The sequence below is a fragment of the Aquarana catesbeiana genome, linkage group LG02, assembly GCF_042186555.1.
Source record: "Aquarana catesbeiana isolate 2022-GZ linkage group LG02, ASM4218655v1, whole genome shotgun sequence".
In the NCBI taxonomy this organism is placed as follows: domain Eukaryota; kingdom Metazoa; phylum Chordata; class Amphibia; order Anura; family Ranidae; genus Aquarana; species Aquarana catesbeiana.
Genome location: NC_133325.1, coordinates 263,761,325 through 263,782,465, shown reverse-complemented (window position 1 = coordinate 263,782,465; position 21,141 = coordinate 263,761,325). Strand labels below are relative to the sequence as shown.

The window sequence follows — 21,141 nt, the reverse complement described above, 5'->3', positions numbered from 1 at the left end:
TTTGCCCTTTTCAACCCTCACTACAGTCAATCTGTCTTATCTGAAATATCACAGTAAGTGGGGCCAATAGTTTCCTCTATATCCATGGAGAGTAGGATGCCAATGTCAGTAAATAGTGCATTGTCAGAGGTAGCCCCTCACTGTGCTGGAGCCACCTGGGCATTAGGTCTCATTCAATTTAAAGGAAAAAAGGAACACTGTAATTCAGGGTGGAGAAAGGCATAAGAAAACACACAGGAAGAAATGTGGAAGGCTGTCAACAAACACTGTTGTCCATTGTTTTACAAGTGTCCCAATTTTATAAAATTTGTTTATTCGATTGTTTTCTTTGTATCTGGAAATGTGATTTTTTTTCACATTCACTACTAGATTCTGTCCTTTAATTGTACCTACAGTAATTTTGTAAAATATATTTTTTTAGTAAAGTGGTTCTAAAGCCAAAAGGTTTTTTTTTTTAACCTTAAAGTGGTTGTAAACCTCAGACATGAAATATGAACAAAGCATATCCCTCTACAATGTGTACGTGTCTCAATCCAGAACACCAAGTGTCATTTCTCTCTGCTGCCTCATTACTCTGTTATCAGTATGAATCACCTCTGATGAGTTTTCCTGACACCAAGAGAAAAATGGTGACGGGGAAGGCACAGCCTGTGATCTGTTACGGTGTGCTGTATGAAGGGGGTTGTTTCCCTTCCCTCCAATCAGCTCTCCTCAGTAATGTAACTTCAGCTCTATGCCCCCTGATTTTCAGAGCTAAGAGATCCTGTGTAAATTCTGCACTTTTAAAGGATGTAAGCGAAAGATGGCTGTAGACAAACAGGTACAACTTATGTAGGAGGATTTGTTTCATCTCTGTATCACCTGAGGTCAGTTACTTCACTGGGTATATGAAGGGGTGTACAATCAGCTTAATTCATTACCTGCATTAAGGTAAAAAAACCTTCCACTGGTTACCACCGCCCGCTCCCCCCCCCCCCCCCATCCACCACCGCCCTCTCTAAATATTTATCTGTATTAATACGGCGCTGTGCCCATTTGCAGTAGCGCTGGTTCTCTCTCTCTCCCCTGTCTTGCAGGCTCAGAGACATTGCCTACTGCTGCCATCAAATTCTGAGGAGCAAGCGGGTGGAGCCATGCTGTGAGGGTCTATAAACCGACACATCCTGGCTCTGGAGCAAGCACACAAATGCGTCACCATAGGAAGCAGGTTCTAATGGGAACACACAGAGAAGAGGAGGAGCCGAAAGCGCCAGAGGGGGACCCCTAGAAGAGGAGTTTCGGAATCACTCTGTGCAATACCACTGCACAAAGCAGGAAAGTATAAGGCCCCCTTCACACAGGCGGACCGTTCAGGCCCGCCTGTCAGTTTTTTTAGGCAGACCTGAACGGACGCTCCATACAGGTCTATGGAGCGACAGATGTCAGCAGTGACATGTCCGCTGACATCCGACCCGCTAAAGTGTGACAGAGGAAAACCCTATTTTTCCATCCCTACATCGGATCGGATGAAAACGGACTCTACGGTCCGTCTTCATCCGATCCCCCATAGAGGAGAGCGGCGCTCCGACAGGTCTGTCCCTGCACAGTGTGCAGAGACGGACCCGTCATCTGTCTGCTCATCGCTGCGCAAAGTGGAGCCCGTACACGGACACCTCCGTGTGAAAGGGCCCTAAGATGTTATTTTTTTTTTTTAAATATAGCCTTTACAACTACTTTAATAACGTGAGAAAAACAAAGACAAATCTCAAGGATGGGGTACAATGTCATTTTTGTGTAAAAACTACATTCACTCACCACATTGGCATGTGATAGGTCATCCCACCAGACAGAGGGTATCACATGGATTCCTTATGTTGCTCTTTAAAAATGTTGATCAAAAGGCTCTTTTTATAAACTCTTGGAACTAAACAGATTGTTGTGTTTCATTAATCTGAAAGGAGGGGTTTTTGTGTATGTCCTTGTAAAGCAATGTTATGTTTAATGTAATATCCCACCCTCTAGCCTTTCCAGGAATAGGGGCTGCATAGAAAGCAAAGCCAGTAAAATTCAATAAAGCCTAAAGAAATACAATGGTTGGGTTTATCTGCTAAAGCCTTAGAACTGCCTTGGGTCATACTTATTTTTATCGATGTATATGTTTTTAGGGGACAGCACAAGAGAGAAGCTTGCTTCACAGCTCCCTTTGTTTAACTGAAACCTTTGACTCATTCATCTGATAAGGGATGAGCAACTCTGTCCATAGATGGATCGAAATGCATCTGCTTCAGCAGGAACCGGAAGAATTTTGACCTAACTATGGCAACTCCTGCCATGACAGAAGTCGATCTAATGATCGACTTCTGACGAACAGTCTTGTAAGAAGATGTTCTTGATCAGCGGCTGCAAACACTGATTAGTGAGTTCAGACAGCGGAGTGTCCCCAGTGTCACACAATGTGTCAGCGGGGAGGATCTTTCCATCCACCTTGCTTGTGTGGACTGGGGAATGCTTTCATTTTTTTCTCTGTTTTGTCCTCTGGCTGACAACAAACAATCAATTAATGGCCAGCCTTACTGCTCTGATGGCTTATCCCAGTTTTGTAAATCTCATTCTTTTAGCACAGCTGAAAATAAACAAAGTAATATACAAGTATACACTAGGGTGGATTTATTAAAGGCAAATAGACTGTGCAGCTTCACTCATTTTTGTAAGAGCTTAGTATGAGTGAATTCACACATAGGGATCGATTTACTAAACCTATTGCACTCAAAATCTTGAGCAGCTGTGCATGGTAGCCAGCTTCGTCAATTAACCACTTCAGCCCCAGAAGATTTTACCCCCTTCCTGACCAGAGCACTTTTTACAATTTGGCACTGCGTCGCTTTAACTGACAATTGCGCGGTCATCCAAACGAAATTTGCGTCCTTTTTTACCACAAATAGAGCTTTCTTTTGGTGCTATTTGATCACCTCTACGGCTTTTATTTTTTTCGCTATAACCAAAAAAACAGCGACAATTTTGAAAAAAAAAAAATATATATATTTTTTACTTTTTGCGATAATAAAATATCCCCAAAAATGTTTAAAAAAAAAAAAAAAAAAAAAAAACTACATTTCTTCATCAGTTTAGGCCAATATATATTCTTCTACATATTTTTGGAAAAAAAATAAATAAATAATCGCAATAGGCGTATATTGATTGGTTTGCGCAAAAGTTATAGCGTTTGCAAACTATGGGAAAGATTTATGTGGTTTTTAATGGTACTGCAACATTGCGGCGGACAGATTGGACACTTGACACATTTTTGAGACCATTGACATGTATACAGCTATAAAAATGCACTGATTACTGTGTAAATGTCAGTGGTAGGGAAGGGGTTAACACTAGGGGTGATCAAGGGGTTAAATGTGTGTTCCCTCAGTGTGTTCTAACTATATGGGGAAAGGATTGACTGGAGGAGGAGACCTATCGTTGTTCCTACTTAGTAGGAACAAACGATAGGTCTCCTCTCCCCTGACATGACAGGGATTTGTGTGTTTACACACGCAAATCCCTGTGCTGGCTCTCGCGAACAAGATCGCGCGTGGCCGTGCACTGTACAGAATCGCATGGCACTGTACAGCAGTGCATCGCATTGCTGTACAGCAATATTAATGAAGTGTACTTTTGTTCACTTCATATAGTTTGTAAAAAAAGGGAGACGTGTGTTACGCGCTGAATCGTGCACTACACTGCCCCCTACCACAGTCTGGAACAGACAGCTGCCAAAGGGGAAAAGTGCTTCGGCAGCTGTCTATTCCTGTGTGAACCGGCCCTAAATGTGGAAAATATCGGCCGATTTCCATCATCCAATCATATGCAGGCAAAAAATAGGATTTTTTAGAACAGCTTACCTGTAAAATCCTTTTCTTTTGATGTACATCACGGGACACAGAGCCTCAGTAATTACTGATGGGTTATAGGGTATCACTAGGTGATTGGACACTGGTCACACCCTAGACAGGAAGTTCAACCCCCTATATAACCCCTCCCCTTACTGGGGATACCTCAGTTTTGTAGCAAAGCAATATAAGTGTAATAGAAGAGGGGCGGGACCTCTGTGTCCCGTGATGTACATCAAAAGAAAAGGATTTTACAGGTAAGCTGTTATAAAAAATCCTATTTTCTTTCTCGTACATCACGGGACACAGAGCCTCAGTAATTACTGATGGGACGTCCCAGAGCAATGCTATTTGAGGGGAGGGGACCACACAAGTAGGGTGTAATCAGACCTGAGGACCTCGTACTGCTGCCTGCAGCACACTACGCCCAAAGGCGATATCCTCATGCCTTCCCACATCCACCTGATAAAATCTGGTATGTATGGACTGAAGACCAGGTTGCGGCCTTGCAGATTTGAGCCATAGAGGCCTGGTGATGAACCGCCCAAGAAGCACTAATAGTCCTTGTAGAGAGTAAAAACAAAAAGGCAAAAAACGGCACTATAAGGTGATGTGAACAATAATCCAACTATGAAGTCCCATACATAAGTGAATAGTCCAATTAGTGATCCAAAGGAAAAAAAAAAGTAGGTATAACTTCGATGGATAACGTGAACTTCATCCAAAAGGAAAACAGTGATGAAAGACACAATTCACGGAACACTCCAATAGGTATTGTGCTTACCAGAAGTAAGCCAAAAAGGGGCGAGTGGCTTAAAACCAGCCTGGGCCTTTAGATGAACAATCCAGATGAAGCAGGATGAACGCCCTCGTCCCGTGGATCCACAGATTATGATCAGATATAAATAGTCAGCGTATAACAATCACCCCAAGGATATGTGAAGGAAATTACACCAAGTGCTGAAGGTTAATGATGCAAACTGCTTACCAGATGACAGACCATTGTGAGCAGATTTAATAAAGCCAGGAAACAAACACCAAGTGAGCAAACACTGATATTAACGAACCTTAGGGAATGTCCCCTTACCAGATATGCAAACAAAAGAGGGCAGATATATTGAGGTGCAGGCAGGACTCCATACAGGAACGGTGTAAACACGTCTTGACCACTCAACCCAAACTCAGCGAAGCATATATGATGAAAGAGCCAATAGTGTAATAATTTATTGGCAGCTGATCTGACAGTTAACCAATTAATGATCTGCTGTCACGAGCGGGTACCAGAGCGTTTTTTGCGATTCGGCACTGCGTCGCTTTAACTGACAATTGCGCAGGCGTGCGACGTGGCTCCCAAACAAAATTGACGTCCTTTTTTCCCCACAAATAGAGCTTTCTTTTGGTGGTATTTGATCTCCTCTGCGATTTTTATTTTTTGCGCTGACATACACTGACCAAAAGGAGACAGACTTCATGTGTCCAGGTCCTGCAGCAGCAGCTCAGCCACGGTGCTGGTGTGTGAGGCAGCCAGAGTAGAGGAGGAGAGCCGCCCGAGCGCCCTTGTAGAGAGTGCCTTGATTTGAAAAGGTGGAATTTTCTGTTTCAAACCGTAAGCTTAAATAATCATTTGTCGAATCCATTTTGAAATGGTAGACTTTGACGCTGCCTGTCCTCTATTGGGACCTTCTGGCACTACGAACAAAACATCCGTTTCGCGAATTTGAGCAGTTGTTTCCAGATAGGCCTTGACTGCTCCTACTACATCCAAAGAATGTAGTGACCTTTCTTCCTTAGAACAGGGGTCTGGAAAAAAGGAAGGTAGAACAATATCTTGGTTTAGATGAAAATCTGAAACCACTTTCAGTAGAAAGCTGGGATGAGGGCGCAATACCACTCTATCCTTGTGTATGATTAAATAAGGCTCTTTACAGGCAAGAGCTGCTCTGATACTTTTCTAGTAGAAAAAATGGCTACCAGAAAAAATTAACTTTCTTGTCAACAAGACCAAGGGAATTTGACGTATTGGTTCAAAAGGCTGTTTTTGTAAAACTGACAGAACAAAATTCAAGTCCCAGGGGTTTAGGGGCGCCCTAACCGGAGGATTAAGACGCTTTACCCCCTGTATAAAGCTTCGGACTAAGGAACGCGAAGCAAACGGTCGTTGAAATAATACTGACAAGGCCGAGACCTGGCCCTTGATGGTACTCAAGGCCAGCTTCATTTCTAATCCCATTTGTAGAAAGTAAAGAATTCTACTTATGACATATTTTCTGGGATGCCAAGCCCTGGATACACACTAGGAGATCTAAGCTTTCCAGACTCTTATGATACATCATTCTGGAAGCTGGCTTTCTTGCATTGATTAAGATACAAATCACAGGAACTGGATGCCCACGATTCTACAGAACGTGGGTTTCAATAGTCAGACCTTCAAATTTAGCGTTTGTAAGGCAGGATGGAACACTGGACCTTGGGATAGCAGGTCTGGACGTGACGGTAGGGTCCACGGGGGACCTACTGCCATCTTACTATTTCTGCATACCAAGCTCTTCTGGGCCACGCTGGGCCACCAGAAGTACCGACTTCCTTTCCTGCCTGATCCTGCGAAGAAGTCATGGCAGTAGCAGAATAGGAGGAAATGTATAAATCTGGGAGAAATTATGCCATGGAGTCACCAACGCATCTGTCCGCATGCAAGAGGATCCCTTATTCTTGACACAAAGTTATCAATCTTGTAGTTGAACCTGGATGCAAAGAGGTCTACATGCGAAACCCCCTATCTCTGGTATATGGCCAAGAAGACGTCGGAGTGAAGAGACCATTCCTCTGGGAATAACTGCCGGCGAATTCAAGTAGTCTGCCTGCCAGTCCTCTACTTCCGGAATGAAGATTGCCAATATGCACAGCACATGCTTCTGCCCAGATTAAGATCTGGTTTACTTCTCCTTGGGCTGCACGACTCTTGCTGCCTCCCTGGTGATTGATATAAGCCACTGCTATGGCATTCGGACTGAATCCTGACAGGGCAACCCTGTAACCTGAGTGTCCAGGCCCTTAGGGCTAGATACGCCGCACGGATCTCTGGAATGTTGATGGGTAAGGTCCTGTCTTGGACCATCTCCCCTGGACAGTTGACTGTTCCAGAACTTTTCCCCAACCCGAAAGACTGGCATTTGTTGTTACCACTGTCCAGGCAACTGGAAAAAAGGATTTTCCCTTTTGCAGATTTTCGGGTATCAACCACCAACTGAGGCTCTGACGCACTGCAGTAGACAGACGCATCAGGAATCCAATGCCTGAACCTCCTTGTTCCAGGCAGACAGGATACTGTTTTGCAGCAGTCTCGAATGAAACTGAACATAGAGAACTGCTTCGAATGAAGCCACGATGTTCCCCAGTAGCCTCATACAAAGGCGAATAGGAGGATCTTTCTTTGCCCTGACTACCTGAATCAGTTCCTTTATGGTACTGATCTTTGCCTGGGGTAAAATACCCTCTTCTGGGCTGTATCTATGACCAGACCGAATTACTCTAGTCTTCTTACTGGTTTTAAAGAAGACTTCTCTGAGTTAAGGAGCCAACCTAGGTACTGCAGGTAGTTGACTGTGGTGACCAAGCTTTGGTCCAAGCTGGCTACCGAGCGGTCTATCAAGAGTCGGTCGTCTAGGTATGCTATTACCCTTATACCTAGGCCCTTAATCTGGCCAGCGGAGGGGCCAAGATTTTTGTAAACACCCGAGGTGCAGTAGCTAGCCCGAAAGGCAGAGCTATAAACTGAAAGTGGCGTTTTTCTACTTTGAAACGCAGGTACTTTTGATGAGCATGAAAGGTACATGCAAGTATGTGTCCTTGATGTCTATTGACGCCAGAAATTCTCCTTCTTGTAGAATGGAGACTACCGATTGGATCGATTCCATGTGAAAGGATCGTATCTTTAGGAATCGGTTTAGATCCTTGAGATCTAAAATGGGTCTGACATCTCCATTTGGTTTTTGGAACCCTGAAAAGGTTGAATGAAAACCCCAATCCCTGCTTTTGCGTGGGAAACAACCACGATAACCGTTTTTGCGACAATAGTCGCTCCACTGCTGAAAGAGAGACTTGAGGAAAACGAGGAGAGAGAATACTCAGAACTCTAGTTTAACCTAGAGTTAATGTGGACATCACCCATCTGTCCTGGAAATCCTCCTACCAGAGCCTTGAGAACTGTAGCAGTCCCCCCCCCCCTACCCAAGCGAGCGGGGGCACTCCTTCATAAAGAGGCTTTAGCGCCTTGTCTAGTAGGCTTCCACCCACAGGACTTCTTTTGTCCCTGAGTCGACTCAGATTTATTTCTTGAGCCTGACGGAGGAGACCGTCGCGACTGCCTGGAGGCTGACGCTCCTGGCACTGGAAACAGAGCCTGTTTAAAAGAGGGACGTATACCAAATCCTCTCCGAACAGCCTTGCACCCAGAAGGGGAATCCCAGCCAGAAGCTCCTGACATGGTGATTCGGCTGAAAATTTTCAACCATAAGATTCATATGTACCAACCCAAGCGCAAAGCGAAAGGTTTGGATGATAGAATCTCTGATTGCATCAACAGCAAACACAAAAACCGCTGGTAGGTTGGCAAACCCCCGGGCTTGCTGTTCAGGTAAAACTTTGAGGACCTGTTTAACATGGTCTCTTAAGTATTGACAGACTGATTGCTGCCACTGCATGTCGAGCTATTAGGACCTTGCCAAGAGAAAACACCTTTCAACAGGCATTCCAATTATTTATCAGTTGGATCCCTAGGTATCTGAGCGTTGTCGACAACACAAGTCAGACTTATTTACGGAGGCGTCAACTGCCGGTATACCCCCCATCTTAGTAAATTTTTCCTCCATAGGATAAAGTGTTGCAAAACTTTTTTAGGCGGAGAAAAATGTTTATCTGGGTGATCCTACTCAGAATAAATAAACTTTTTCAGTAACCATAAACAGAAAAGCATGTGTAGTTTGAGGAGGCTTCAATGAACCCAAACCAATAGGAGGGTTCTTTAACTGACTCAGATACGGGCAACTTAAATGTGGAGCGGACCAATCCAGCCAAAATTCTAACACCTTCTCATCCTGAGAAGCTAAAAAGGGCCCTTCTCCACTTGATTCCTCGGAAGAGGAATCATCAGTCCCATCCCGATCCTCTGAGAGGGATTCCTCTCCTTTTTCCCCCAGGGTTCCTCAACTTGAGGGTCCTGGGTAACAGAGGAAGACCTAGTGCGTTTTCTTCCACTGAGTGAAGATGCGATTAAGGCCATTTAGACTTTCCTCTAATCCATTAATGGCTGAGGAAAAAAACCTCCTGCGTAATGTATACAGGGGCTGAAGTGCCAGAAGCAGATGCAGCCCCTGACCCCGACGGCTCTCCCTGGCCAGCCACCCCAGGTCCTTCAGGAGGGGGAAGGTGCTGCAGAAGGGGGGTCCTCAGAGCCTGAGGGAGATCCCCTAGAGCCTCTGGTTTTTGGGGTATTTGTACCTCTTCTACCCATAGTGCAAAGCAACAAGGTGGAGGTATCACACAAATGAAACACTGACTGCTGAGCGATGTAGTACAGCAACTGCCGCTGCTATCAATGCCATGTCTAGTGTTTCTAAGTAAATGCTGCCTGGGAGAATGTCCCACCTTACATGTGACCATCAGCTCTGTGTCCCTCCGTAGGCTGTGTGCACCTGGAAAAGTCTGCCCTTTATAGCCTGTGTAGCCAGCGATGTGGGCGTCTAAGCACGCCAGACGTCGCGCTAATGCTCCGCCCCCCTCCTCGGTTTTTTACAAAAACGTGCGCTTTCCCGCGCGAGCCGATCCTCCGGGACAAGCATGGAGGGGAGGCTGGGGTGGAGGAGGAAAAGAGAGAGGCTGGCAGATGAGGAACCTGCCAATAGTAGTGGTGGCGGCGGTAGCGAAATATACTACCACTTTTCAGGCCACCCCTGCCCCCCTAAACCTCGGGGGGAATATCCCTGAGGAAAGAGCCCCCCATCCCATCCTACCTGGAGCTCGGCTGGAGGAGCTGTACAGCGTGGAAACTGAGACAGACAGATCAAGCATGAGAAGGTATGTGCTCTTGGCAGCCCCCGGTGGCGACAATAGGCATAGCATACATTTACTTAAAGGAGAAACCTACTAGAATTAAAAAATTCTGAGGAATCTCCCTTACCTTATCCAGCTGCAGGGTTCTGTTATACAGACCCAATCTTCACCTCTCACGGTGGGCTCAGTTTGGAAAACCTTTAGAGACAGGGGCCCCCTAGAAAAGGAGGATCCGCAGTTCTGGGCCCGTAAAGCACCCCGCCATGGATATGGCTAGAAAAACCAAATACTGGATCCCGGGGTCCAGCTCTCTAAAAAGAGAAGCGTTACAGGTAAGACCTCGTTTCTTTGGACATGAGGCCCGGGTACCATCCAAATCGGCCTAGAAAGGACACCTTGAAATTGATCCGGTTCGCATGGCTTGCCCCAGTATAGGATATAGGATATTACCTTTGGAGCTCAGCACAGCACATCTTTACACGTGACCAACATTTAAGACACTGGCGAAAAAACTGAGGTATCCCCAGTAAGGGGAGGGGTTATATAGGGGGTTGAACTTCCTGTCTAGGGTGTGACCAGTGTCCAATCACCTAGTGATACCCTATAACCCATCAGTAATTACTGAGGCTCTGTGTCCCATGATGTACGAGAAGAAAATGCTTTTTCATTTCCTTGAACCGGATTGGGTATTCTTTACAAAGTGAGGCTTCGCCACATTGTCATTTACGAAGGAAAATTTGTGCAACTGCACTTGCAAAGTGCAGTGTCTATTTGCCGTTAGTAAATCAGCCCCATTGAGTTTAAAAGGTGTACCATTCTCCGTGCTAAATCTGGAACAAATTAGGGTGGAATGGGTGATTATCATCTAATATCTTATGAGCATCTTAAAGTGTATCCAAAACCAAAACTAGTTAGTGGTTAGAACCACCTTCAGGTTTTATTGCTGTCAGTGTCCCACTTAGAGAGACACCCTCTATTTTTTTTTTTTTTTTGGTGATCACTGAAACTAAAATTTTGAGTTTCCACTAGAACAGAATAGAATAGAGGGAAAATGTTTCCAATTTGGACACTTCCTATTTTGTGTCTACAGAAAAAGAAGTGAAAGAAAATCTCCCCAAAAGGGGCCCAGATGGGAAAACCCTGGCAGGGGCTTTCACCATTCCCTATTACACCAAAAATGAAAAGTTGGCTTTAGTTATACTTTAAGGCTGAATACCAGAAAAAAAAAAACAAAAAACACAATTTTGGGCCATTGGCTATTTAACCACTTAACCTCCAGAAGATTTACCCCCTTCATCACTAGGCCATTTTTATCTAAAACGGCACTGGGTTACTTTAACTGGCAATAATGCTTTAGGTTTTTATTTTCCTTAAAATAACAAACATGTTATACTTACCTGCTTTGTGCATTGCAAACAGCAGCCCTGATCCAAATCTTCTGGAGTTGCCCACCGGCGCGCCAAACTACTCCTCTTCTGCATGTGCCAGAATGGAAGTTGCTTCCTATGGTGGCAGATGTGTGAGCTCGCTCCCGAGCCAGGCTGTGTGTATGTCCATTGTCTGGCTTGGCCCACCCCTGCTCCCTCTTCACTGGATTTGACTCACAATGACAGAAGCACAGTGCTAAATTGATATAGGACTCGGGTAAGTATTTAGGTATTGAGGGGCTGAGAAACAGGCACTGAAAGGTTTTTTACCTTAATGCATTAAAATGAAAAAAAAAAAAACTTATGATTTTACACTAAACCTTTACACTTTAAAGATACATTTTTTACATTTCAAATATTTTTTATTCTCTATATTGACAGATAGAAATAGAATCAGAGTTGTACATAAGAAACGGTATAAAATCCAAAAGGTTACAAAATGTAGTATATAAAATGGACAGAGCATTATACTGCCTTACCACCACACAACTCATATAGATTGGTGGCCACGTAAAAGACACAGTCATCCAACATCATCAAGATTATAATATAAAACCCATGGAATGTCAGTCACGATCTTAAAGCAGAGCTCCACCCTAAAGTGGAACTTCTGCTCATCGGATTCCTCCCCCCCCTCCGGTGCCACAATTGGCACATTTCAGGTGGGAGGGGGTTGCAGATACCTGTCTAATACAGGTATTTGCACCCACTTCCGGGAATAGCTAGCCGCAGATAGCAGCAGATGCCAACCCCCCCCCGTTGTGTTCTGGGAAACACACAGTTCCCACAACACAACGGGGACCAGTGAAGACAGCAGCGCAACTTCCGCATGCGCAGTAGGGAACCGGGCAGTGAAGCTGCAACGCTTTACTTCCTGATTCCCTGACCGAGGCTGGCGGCGGGGGCAGCCCGAGAACCGAGCAATTGCTCGTCATCTGCTGCCGACATCGCGGGCACCCTGGACAGGTAAGTGTCCATTTATTATTAGTCAGCAGCTGCAGTATTTGTAGCTGCTGACTTTTAATAATTTTTTTTTTTTTTTGAGTGGACCTCCTCTTTAATGAAATGCCCTGCACTAAGTCAGACAAGTCAAACAAACATAAAAGGGAAACAGAAGGGGAAAGAAAAAAAAAAAAAAAAAAGAAATATAAAGTACAGGGAGAGGTTACATGAGAGCACATGCCCAGGGTGGAGGACATCATAACCTATATTGACCAGGCCTAAACATTTAAAAGCGCTCAAAAAGAAAAATGACCTCTATTAATGCTTGTCCCACATTTTTTCTGCTCAGTTTGGTAAAACTCTTACTGAGACCTGTAGTTCCAGCTCTAGTATATGGATCATAGCAGGTCGCTCGTTGTACACCACCAACTCCAGTCAGAAAAAGCCTTGTAAGCTTTTCACTAGATGCAATGCTTTCTGTGATCGGAGGAGGAGGCGAGATTATAACATCCAACATTGTACTAAAGTAAAATTAAACCTTAGGAAAAAAAAAAAAAAAAAACTTGACAGATGGGGTCTTTTTTGTCATAAAAAGTCATAAAACTTTCACCCAGCCTGTCAGTATTTATGTACCCTGAGCCACGCAGGTGCAGCTCAGCATACATTTACAGCCCAGCGCCGTGATGTGGCTACCATCCATATATACAGCAGTGACATTATCATAGCCTGGAACCCGAAAGAGGACTGGGAGAAGATCACAGCTCCCATTAGAGCGCTGTAGGGGATCGCTTGCCAGGTAAGTCGGCCACAATGATTTAATATGCTGTGTATACTAGCACATTATGGTTAAAAGCTAAAAAAAAAAAAAAATATATATAAGGGAGGGCAGAGGTTTAATTCCAGTTTAAAATATTTAAGTAAACGGTAACTATTCAACAAGGTATTCAAGCATGCTCAATGAAATATTACACATAATACACTGAGCCAGTGGCAGGACAGACACTGCATGTCACAGAGTGGAAGTTGCATGTTATATTAATATGTAAAATCAAAACAGAACATACTCTTCAGAAGTATTCCCATCCATTACAACATACTGTATAAGTATATTCTTTGAATACATGTCAATATAAGGCTGAAAATAATATACATGCCTGAACAACAACTGCAACCACAGCAATGCCAGTGGATGTGGGGGTAGAATCCCACTGAAGGGGTCTACTCTGGGATTTCTTCATTCTACTGAGAGTCCAGCCCATACACAGGCTTAGCAGCAAGTATAACATCTGTACTTCTGAGGCCATATCACATACTGGAAAAAGAAACACAAAGATGACAGAGAGTTGCGGAATAACACTTTTATCGACAAGGTGATGTTGGCTTTTTAAAATATCCTACCAATAATTATATTTTGGTTGAGAAAAAAAACAAACAAAATAACAAAAAAAAAAAAAACAAAAAAAAAAAACAATACCCTCTAGGTGATCAATGTACACTGCAAGGATTTTACATACTTTGTTGCAGATTCCAACCTGTTTCTGCTCTAAAGGAATAGCTCTTTGTTTAACCATGGCTTTTGGATAATGATTCTGAATAGGAGGTACTTGTTCATCATAATCACCTGGTGCATAATCAATGTTCTGATGAGAAAATCTACAGTGTCTGTATCCCTTTAGGCCTTATTCACACAGGCAATGAAGGCCATGCAGCGTGAACGGGCTGTTTTTTTTGCAGCAGCTATATCTTCCAGGTGCTGCATGCAGGCAGCCCAGTGAAAATTATGATGCTGGGGGTGGGGGTGGGGGGGGGGGCAGAGGAAGATTTCACCTAAAAAAGAAAAAAGCATGAGCACAAGGGACACATCCTACTGACTGTAAGTTATGCTCCTTGTACTGATTTTTCTGTTTTTCATTTTGGCTGCACTTGGGCCGTAACCACTTAAGGACTGGGCCTTTTTTTCAAACATGTTGTTTAAAAGTTAACATAATTTTTTTTTGCTAGAAAATTTCTTAGGACCCCTAAACATTATATTATATTATATTATATATATTTTTTTTTTCTAACACCCTAGAGCAGGGGTCCTGAAACTACGGCCCGCGGGCCGAATCCGGCCCTCCAGCGTTTTTTATCCGGCCCACGGACTGCCCCTTTAACATCGCAGCACTCCCCCTGCCCTCTGCTACTTTTATCACACAGGACGGGAAACATGACAGGTCTGTGATATGGGGGGGGATCTGTGATATGGGGGGGGGATCTGTGATGGGGAAAGTCTGTGATGGGGAAAGTCTGTGATGGGGAAAGTCTGTGATGGGGGAAGTATGTGATGGGGGAAGTATGTGATGGGGGAAGTATGTGATATGGGGGGGAATCTGTGATGGCGGAGTCTGTTATGGGGAAAGTCTGTGATGGGGCGTCTGTTATGGGGGTGATCTGTGATGGGGGGGGGATCTGTGATATGGGGGGGATCTGTGATATGGGGGGGATCTGTGATATGGGGGGGATCTGTGATATGGGGGGGATCTGTGATGGCGGAGTCTGTTATGGGGAAAGTTTGTTATGGGGCATCTGTTATGGGGCATCTGTTATGGGGGTATCTGTGATGGGGGAAGTATGTGATATGGGGGAGTCTGTTATGGGGGGAATCTGTTATGGGGGGCTTTGTGATGGAGAGGAGTTTGTGTTGGGGGGCTTTGTAATGGGGGGATCTGTCATTGGGGGGCTTTGTTATGGGGTGAGTCTGTGATGGGGAGGGGGGGTCTGTGATTGGTTCTGTAATGAGGGGAGTCTGTGAAATACTGATAAGTTCATATTGATTACAATTGTTCTTTATTTTAAATATTGTACTGTTTTTTCCTGTTTTTTTTTTTTGCACTACAAATAAGATGTGTGCATAGGAATTAGTTGAGGGACCGTGAACTGGCCCCCTGTCTAAAAAGTTTGAGGACCCCTGCCCTAGAGATTAAATGGCGGTTGTTGCAATACTTTCTGTCACACCGTATTTGCGCAGTGGTCTTACAAGCACATTTTTTTGGGGGAAAAAATAAACTTTTTGGTTTTAAAAAAAAATAAGACAACAGTAAAATTATATTGTGAAAGGTGATGTTACGCCAAGTAAATTGATACCCAACATGTTAAACTTGAAAATTACGCCCGCTCGTGGAATTGCGACAAACTTTTACCCTTAAAGCGGGGTTCCACCCAAATTTTGAACAATATCTGTATGTATTCTCTTCCTTGCCTAGATGCTGACATGCCGTTTAAAAAAATTGAAATCGCCGTAATTACCTTTTATTTTTCTATTCTTCTTTGCACTTCCTGGTTCTCCTCCCGTGGGAGTAGGCGTGTTTCTAGCCTCTCCCAGACTCCTGGGAGCTAGTCTCAGGCTTCCCAGGATGCCACTGAGCATGTGCGGGAACGAGCGGTGAATGCTGGGAGCACAGCATTCACCACATCCAGGAAATAAATGCTTGTGGGCTTCAAATGCCCACAATGAAGATGGAAACCGCCTGCAGTGAATAATATAAGTTATTCTTTCCGACGAAATCTGACACAGGCGGACATATTACACACAATATGTGAGTATGTAATGCTGAGAAGAAAAGTTTGTGAATGAACTCAAAAAAAAAAAAAAAAACATAGATAGGTGGACCCCCACTTTAAAAATCTCCATAAGCGACGTTAAAAAAAATTCTACAGGTTGCACGTTTTGTTACAGAGGAGGTCTAGAATTATTGCTCTCGCTCTAACGATCGCGGTGATACCGCACATGTGTGGTATGAACACCGTTTTCGTATGCAGGTGCTGTTCACGTTTTTTCTTATTTATTTTACTTTTTATTTTTAAAATGCTCTTTAAAAAAAAAAAAAAAGTGTCACTTTTATTCCTATTACAAGGAATGTAAACATCCCTTGTAATAGAAAAAAAGCATGTTACAAAAGGTGAACTTATGCTTTAAAAATCATTTTGGAGCCCAAATACTTAGGAAGTGGGGGGGCTGGGACTTAGCAGCAATACATTGAACATATTTTCCTACTGATCAAAAATTTCTAACTCTGAAGTTGTATTAGCAACATACAACAGTAGTTCTCCGTGACCAAACTTTATGAGACAATGCCTAGCAGAAAACCATTTACAATCATTAGATGACATATTTACATTCTCATCTGATTTAGCAACCTTTAAAATTAACAACACACATACCTGACTGTAATACTAAGTAAATTCTACATAAGTCACACATATAAAACACAGCGGGCCATATTTACTAGTTCAGACCCAAGAGAGGAGTCATTTGTCTGTGCCTTCACCCGGGAAACAAGACATTCATTTTAATACTCACATTCTGCCAAACTTCCAATGAATGGCGCTCCTTTACCGTCTTTAGCGTACCTGAGGCACAGAGATGGAGTAAACGTTAGACATGTATAATGAACCTTATACGACCAGCACACATTGAAGTTTAGATGCACAGATTAAGTTTAGCAGCTTCAGCATGCATCTGTAAACTTGTCAATAACACTATAGGGCATATTTTTTTTAAAACAGAAAATGTAATTTCAAACATTCACTGGTGGTGAATCATTCAACTGTCATTTAAAACAGATGCACCAAGAAGATTAATTTGCAGTGAATATTTGGTGAATGTCATGTTCCCCGTTTTATAAAATTGCTCATATGACTACTTTGCTTATATAAATAATTTTTATATTTTAGAAGGACATACGGTGTGATGCCCCGTACACACAGCAAAAGTCGGATGTGAGCTTTTGTTCAGAAATTCCGACCGTGTGTATGCTCCATCAGACTTCTGCTGGCAGAATTCCAGCCAGCAAAAGATTGAGAGCATGTTCTCTTTTTTTCGGGCGGAAAAAGTTCCTATCCGAAAATGCGTTCGTCCGTATGCAATTCGGACGTGCAAAAATCATGCATGCTCGGAAACAATTTGATGCATGCTCGGAAGCATTGAACTTCATTTGCTCGTCTCGTTGTAGTGTTGTACATCACCGTGTTCTTGACGGTCAAAAGTTCAGGGAACTTTTGTGTGATTGTGTGCATGCAAGGCAAGCTTGAGCGGAATTCCGTCGGAAAAACCATCCAAGTTTTTTCTGACAGAATTTCTGATCGTGTGTATGGGGCATAACTCTAATGTTAGGTAAACGGTTTTGAGAATATGAAGATAATGTATTTTTTTGGTTATTTTGAATCAAATGTGTTAGACCCCTTTCACACAATAAGCCCACTCGGATCTACCTGTCCGTTTTTCAGGCAGATCCGAGCAGGCCACTAATTGACTCCTATGGGCAGGCAGATGTCAGCGGAGATGTGTCCACTGACACCCGCCTGCCATCAGATCCGCTAAAAACAGACGTATGGCGATACGCGGGCCATCCATCTGGCAGATTGGATCGGATGAGAGTTGATGAAAAACGGACATGCTGTTTTTGTCCGATCTCCTCATAGAAATCAGCGGGGCTCTGACAGGTTCCTCCCTGCACAGTGAGCAGAGACGGACCTGTCATCCGCCGGCTCAACGGAGCGATCTCCAGCTGAGCTAGTGGACTCCGCTCAGTGGATCCACCCCATGTGCAAGGGGCCTAAAAATAAAAAAAGTAACTATTTTGACTACTATACTACATTCTTTGTGCACAGTGAGTTTACAGGAAAAGAGGCACAGTGCCACTTGCAGACTGGAGAGGATTTGTTAGAAATCCTCAGCTTACATATGATCACCATGATTATTTGCAATGGCTATTAGAGATGAGCTCAGGCGTGTTCGAAATCCCACGTGCCCAATCCTGCCAAGAAGCAGACACTACACACGGCTAATCACAAACAGTGAGACATTTCCCAGTTCGCAGCTGTAGTGTCGGCTTCCTGGCGGGATTGGGCATGTGGGATTTCGAACATGCCCAAGCAAATCTCTAGTGTCTATCACGATTGTTAAGAGAGCCATAGATGGTGCGATTTCCCTTCCTGCAATAACATCGATCGATAGATCAACTTGGGTACAATGAGCCTGCCCATAGATGGCTTGAATTTCGGATAGCCCCTGCTGAACTAGCCAAGATTTAAACCGTCTATGGCCAGCTTTAGACTGAGACCTTGCTACTGTCAGTGACAACAAGGCCTATGAAGCAGCAGCTGCAACATAGATTAGCATTCTCTCAGCACAGGGAACCATGTTTGAGAAATGTCATCTACAGATTATGTCAAACGTGTTTAAAGTGGTTGTTAAGCCACTTGTATAAAAAGCTCCCATCCCGTCTGCATTAGAACAATAAGTTCCCCTGTGTCTGTTATATCATAAATATGCTGATTTGTACTGACAACACACCGTCTTCCTGCGATCAGTTGCCTCCTCTCTCCGCTGCCCGGCTGACAGTTCCAGTGGGCGGGGCCGAGCACTGCCGCTGGCATCAGCCGGGGAGGAGAGAAGAGAGACCGAGGAGTCACATGATCGCAGGAAGACGATGTTTTATCATTACAGATGAGCATATTTATGATATAACACAGACACAGAGGAACTTCTTGTTCTAATACAGAGGGGATGGTACGCTGTGTCAGGGCTCAGCAGCCCTGATATATTGTGGTCAGTGTACAGGGGAAGGGCATAGCCAGGCAGGATCAAACAGGTATTACAGGTGATACAGGGGAGCAAATGACACAGCACATGCACTGTGCTGTATAACATGCTTTAAGGGAACAGGATCTGTTTTTTTTTTTGAGGGTTAAACGCTTTAAACATAAAAACGGTACTACAAAAAAGAGCTGTATTTACCATGAGAAATGCAGATAGTTGGCCAAGGCAGAAATGACCTGCAGCACCAGAGCATTTGACAGAACCTTTAGCACTGTGTGCATAGGACCACCCTTTTTAATGGTCTGCCACAGTGCCTGGATGTAAATACAGGCAACCACAAAATACACAAGGACCAGAAGGAAAAAGAATTCATGAAGTCCTGGGGAAAAAAAAATTAAAATAAATCAGTTAATTAATTTATCAAATTGAGATTCCAACACAATTTTAGGTAGCTTTACTAAAAGTGAAACTCAAGGTAAACGTCAAAACGCACGGGTGAAATAAAAAAAAAAAAATTACATAATATAATTATTTATTATATATATATATATATATATATAAGTTCTTTACATGCCAAAGTTAGAGTGGACCTTCACTTACAGTTTACACATACAGTGGCTTGCGAAAGTATTCGGCACCCTTGAACTTTTCAACCTTTTGCCACATTTCAGGCTTCAAACATAAAGATATAAAATTTTAATTTTTTGTGAAGAATCACCAACAAGTGGGACACAATTGTGAAGTGGAACGAAATCTATTGGATATTTTAAACTTTTTTAGCAATTAAAAAACTGAAAAGTGGTGCGTGCAAAATTATTCGGCCCCTTTACTTTCAGTGCAGAAAACTCACTCCAGAAGTTCAGCGAGGATCTCTGAATGATCCAATGTTGTCCTAAATGACTGATGGTGATAAATAGAATCCACCTGTGTGTAATCAAGTCTCTGTATAAATGCACCTGCTCTGTGATAGTCTCAGGGTTCTGTTGAAAGCGCAGAGAGCATCATGAAGACCAAGGAACACACCAGGCAGGTCCATAATACTGTTGTGGAGAAGTTTAAAGCCGGATTTGGATACAAAAAGATTTCCCAAGCTTTAAACATCCCAAGGAGCACTGTGCAAGCGATCATTTTGAAATGGAAGGAGTATCAGACCACTGCAAATCTACCAAGACCTGGCTGTCCCTCTAAACTTTCAGCTCAGACAAGGAGAATACTGATCAGAGATGCAGCCAAGAGGCCCATGATCACTCTGGATGAACTGCACAGAACTACAGCTGAGGTGGGAGAGTCTGTCCATAGGACAACAATCAGTCGTACACTGCACAAATCTGGCCTTTATGGAAGAGTGGCAAGAAGAAAGCCATTTCTCAAAGATATCCATAAAAAGTCTCGTCTAAAGTTTGCCACAAGCCACCTGGGAGACACACCAAACATGTGGAAGAAGGTGCTCTGGTCCGATGAAACCAAAATCGAACTTTTTGGCCTCAATGCAAAACGATATGTTTGGCGTAAAAGCAACACAGCTCATCACACTCAACACACCATCCCCACTGTCAAACACGGTGGTGGCAGCATCATGGTTTGGGCCTGCTTTTCTTCAGCAGGGACAGGGAAGATGGTTAAAATTGAGGGGAAGATGGATGCAGCCAAATACAGGACCATTCTGGATGAAAACCTGTTGGAGTCTGCAAAAGACCTGAAACTGGGACGGAGATTTATCTTCCAACAAGACAATGATCCCAAACATACAGCAAAATCTACAAAGGAATGGTTCACAAATAAACGTATCCAGGTGTTAGAATGGCCAAGTCAAAGTCCAGACCTGAATCCAATCGAGAATCTGTGGAAAGAGCTGAAAACTGCTGTTCACAAACGCTCTCCATCCAACCTCACTGAGCTCGAGCTGTTTTGCAAGGAAGAATGGGCAAGAATTTCAGTCTCTCGATGTGCAAAACTGATAGAGACATACCCCAAGCGACTTGCAGCTGTAATCACAGCAAAAGGTGGCTCTACAAAGTATTAACGCAAGGGGGCCGAATAATTTTGCACACCCCACTTTTCATTTTTTTATTAGTTAAAAAAGTTTCAAAAATCCAAAAGATTTCGTTCCACTTCACAATTGTGTCCCACTTGTTGGTGATTCTTCACAAAAAATAAAAATTTTACATCTTTATGTTTGAAGCCTGAAATGTGGCAAAAGGTTGAAAAGTTCAAGGGGGCTGAATACTTTCGCAAGCCACTGTATCCTCATTCTAATCCTCTGTTCTCCCTATTGCACATTTGT

The 21,141-nt window shown here is 43.5% G+C and overlaps 1 protein-coding gene across 1 annotated transcript in view; it reads right to left on the bottom strand.

Annotated features, from left to right (window-relative positions):
- Positions 1-21,141, bottom strand: part of GPR180 (G protein-coupled receptor 180) — a 68,677-nt gene that overhangs the window by 15,696 nt on the left and 31,840 nt on the right. Inside the window, 3 exon segments of the mRNA XM_073614373.1 lie at positions 13,432-13,589; positions 16,617-16,666; positions 19,056-19,236. Of these exon segments, the coding sequence (XP_073470474.1) occupies positions 13,432-13,589; positions 16,617-16,666; positions 19,056-19,236 (389 nt within the window).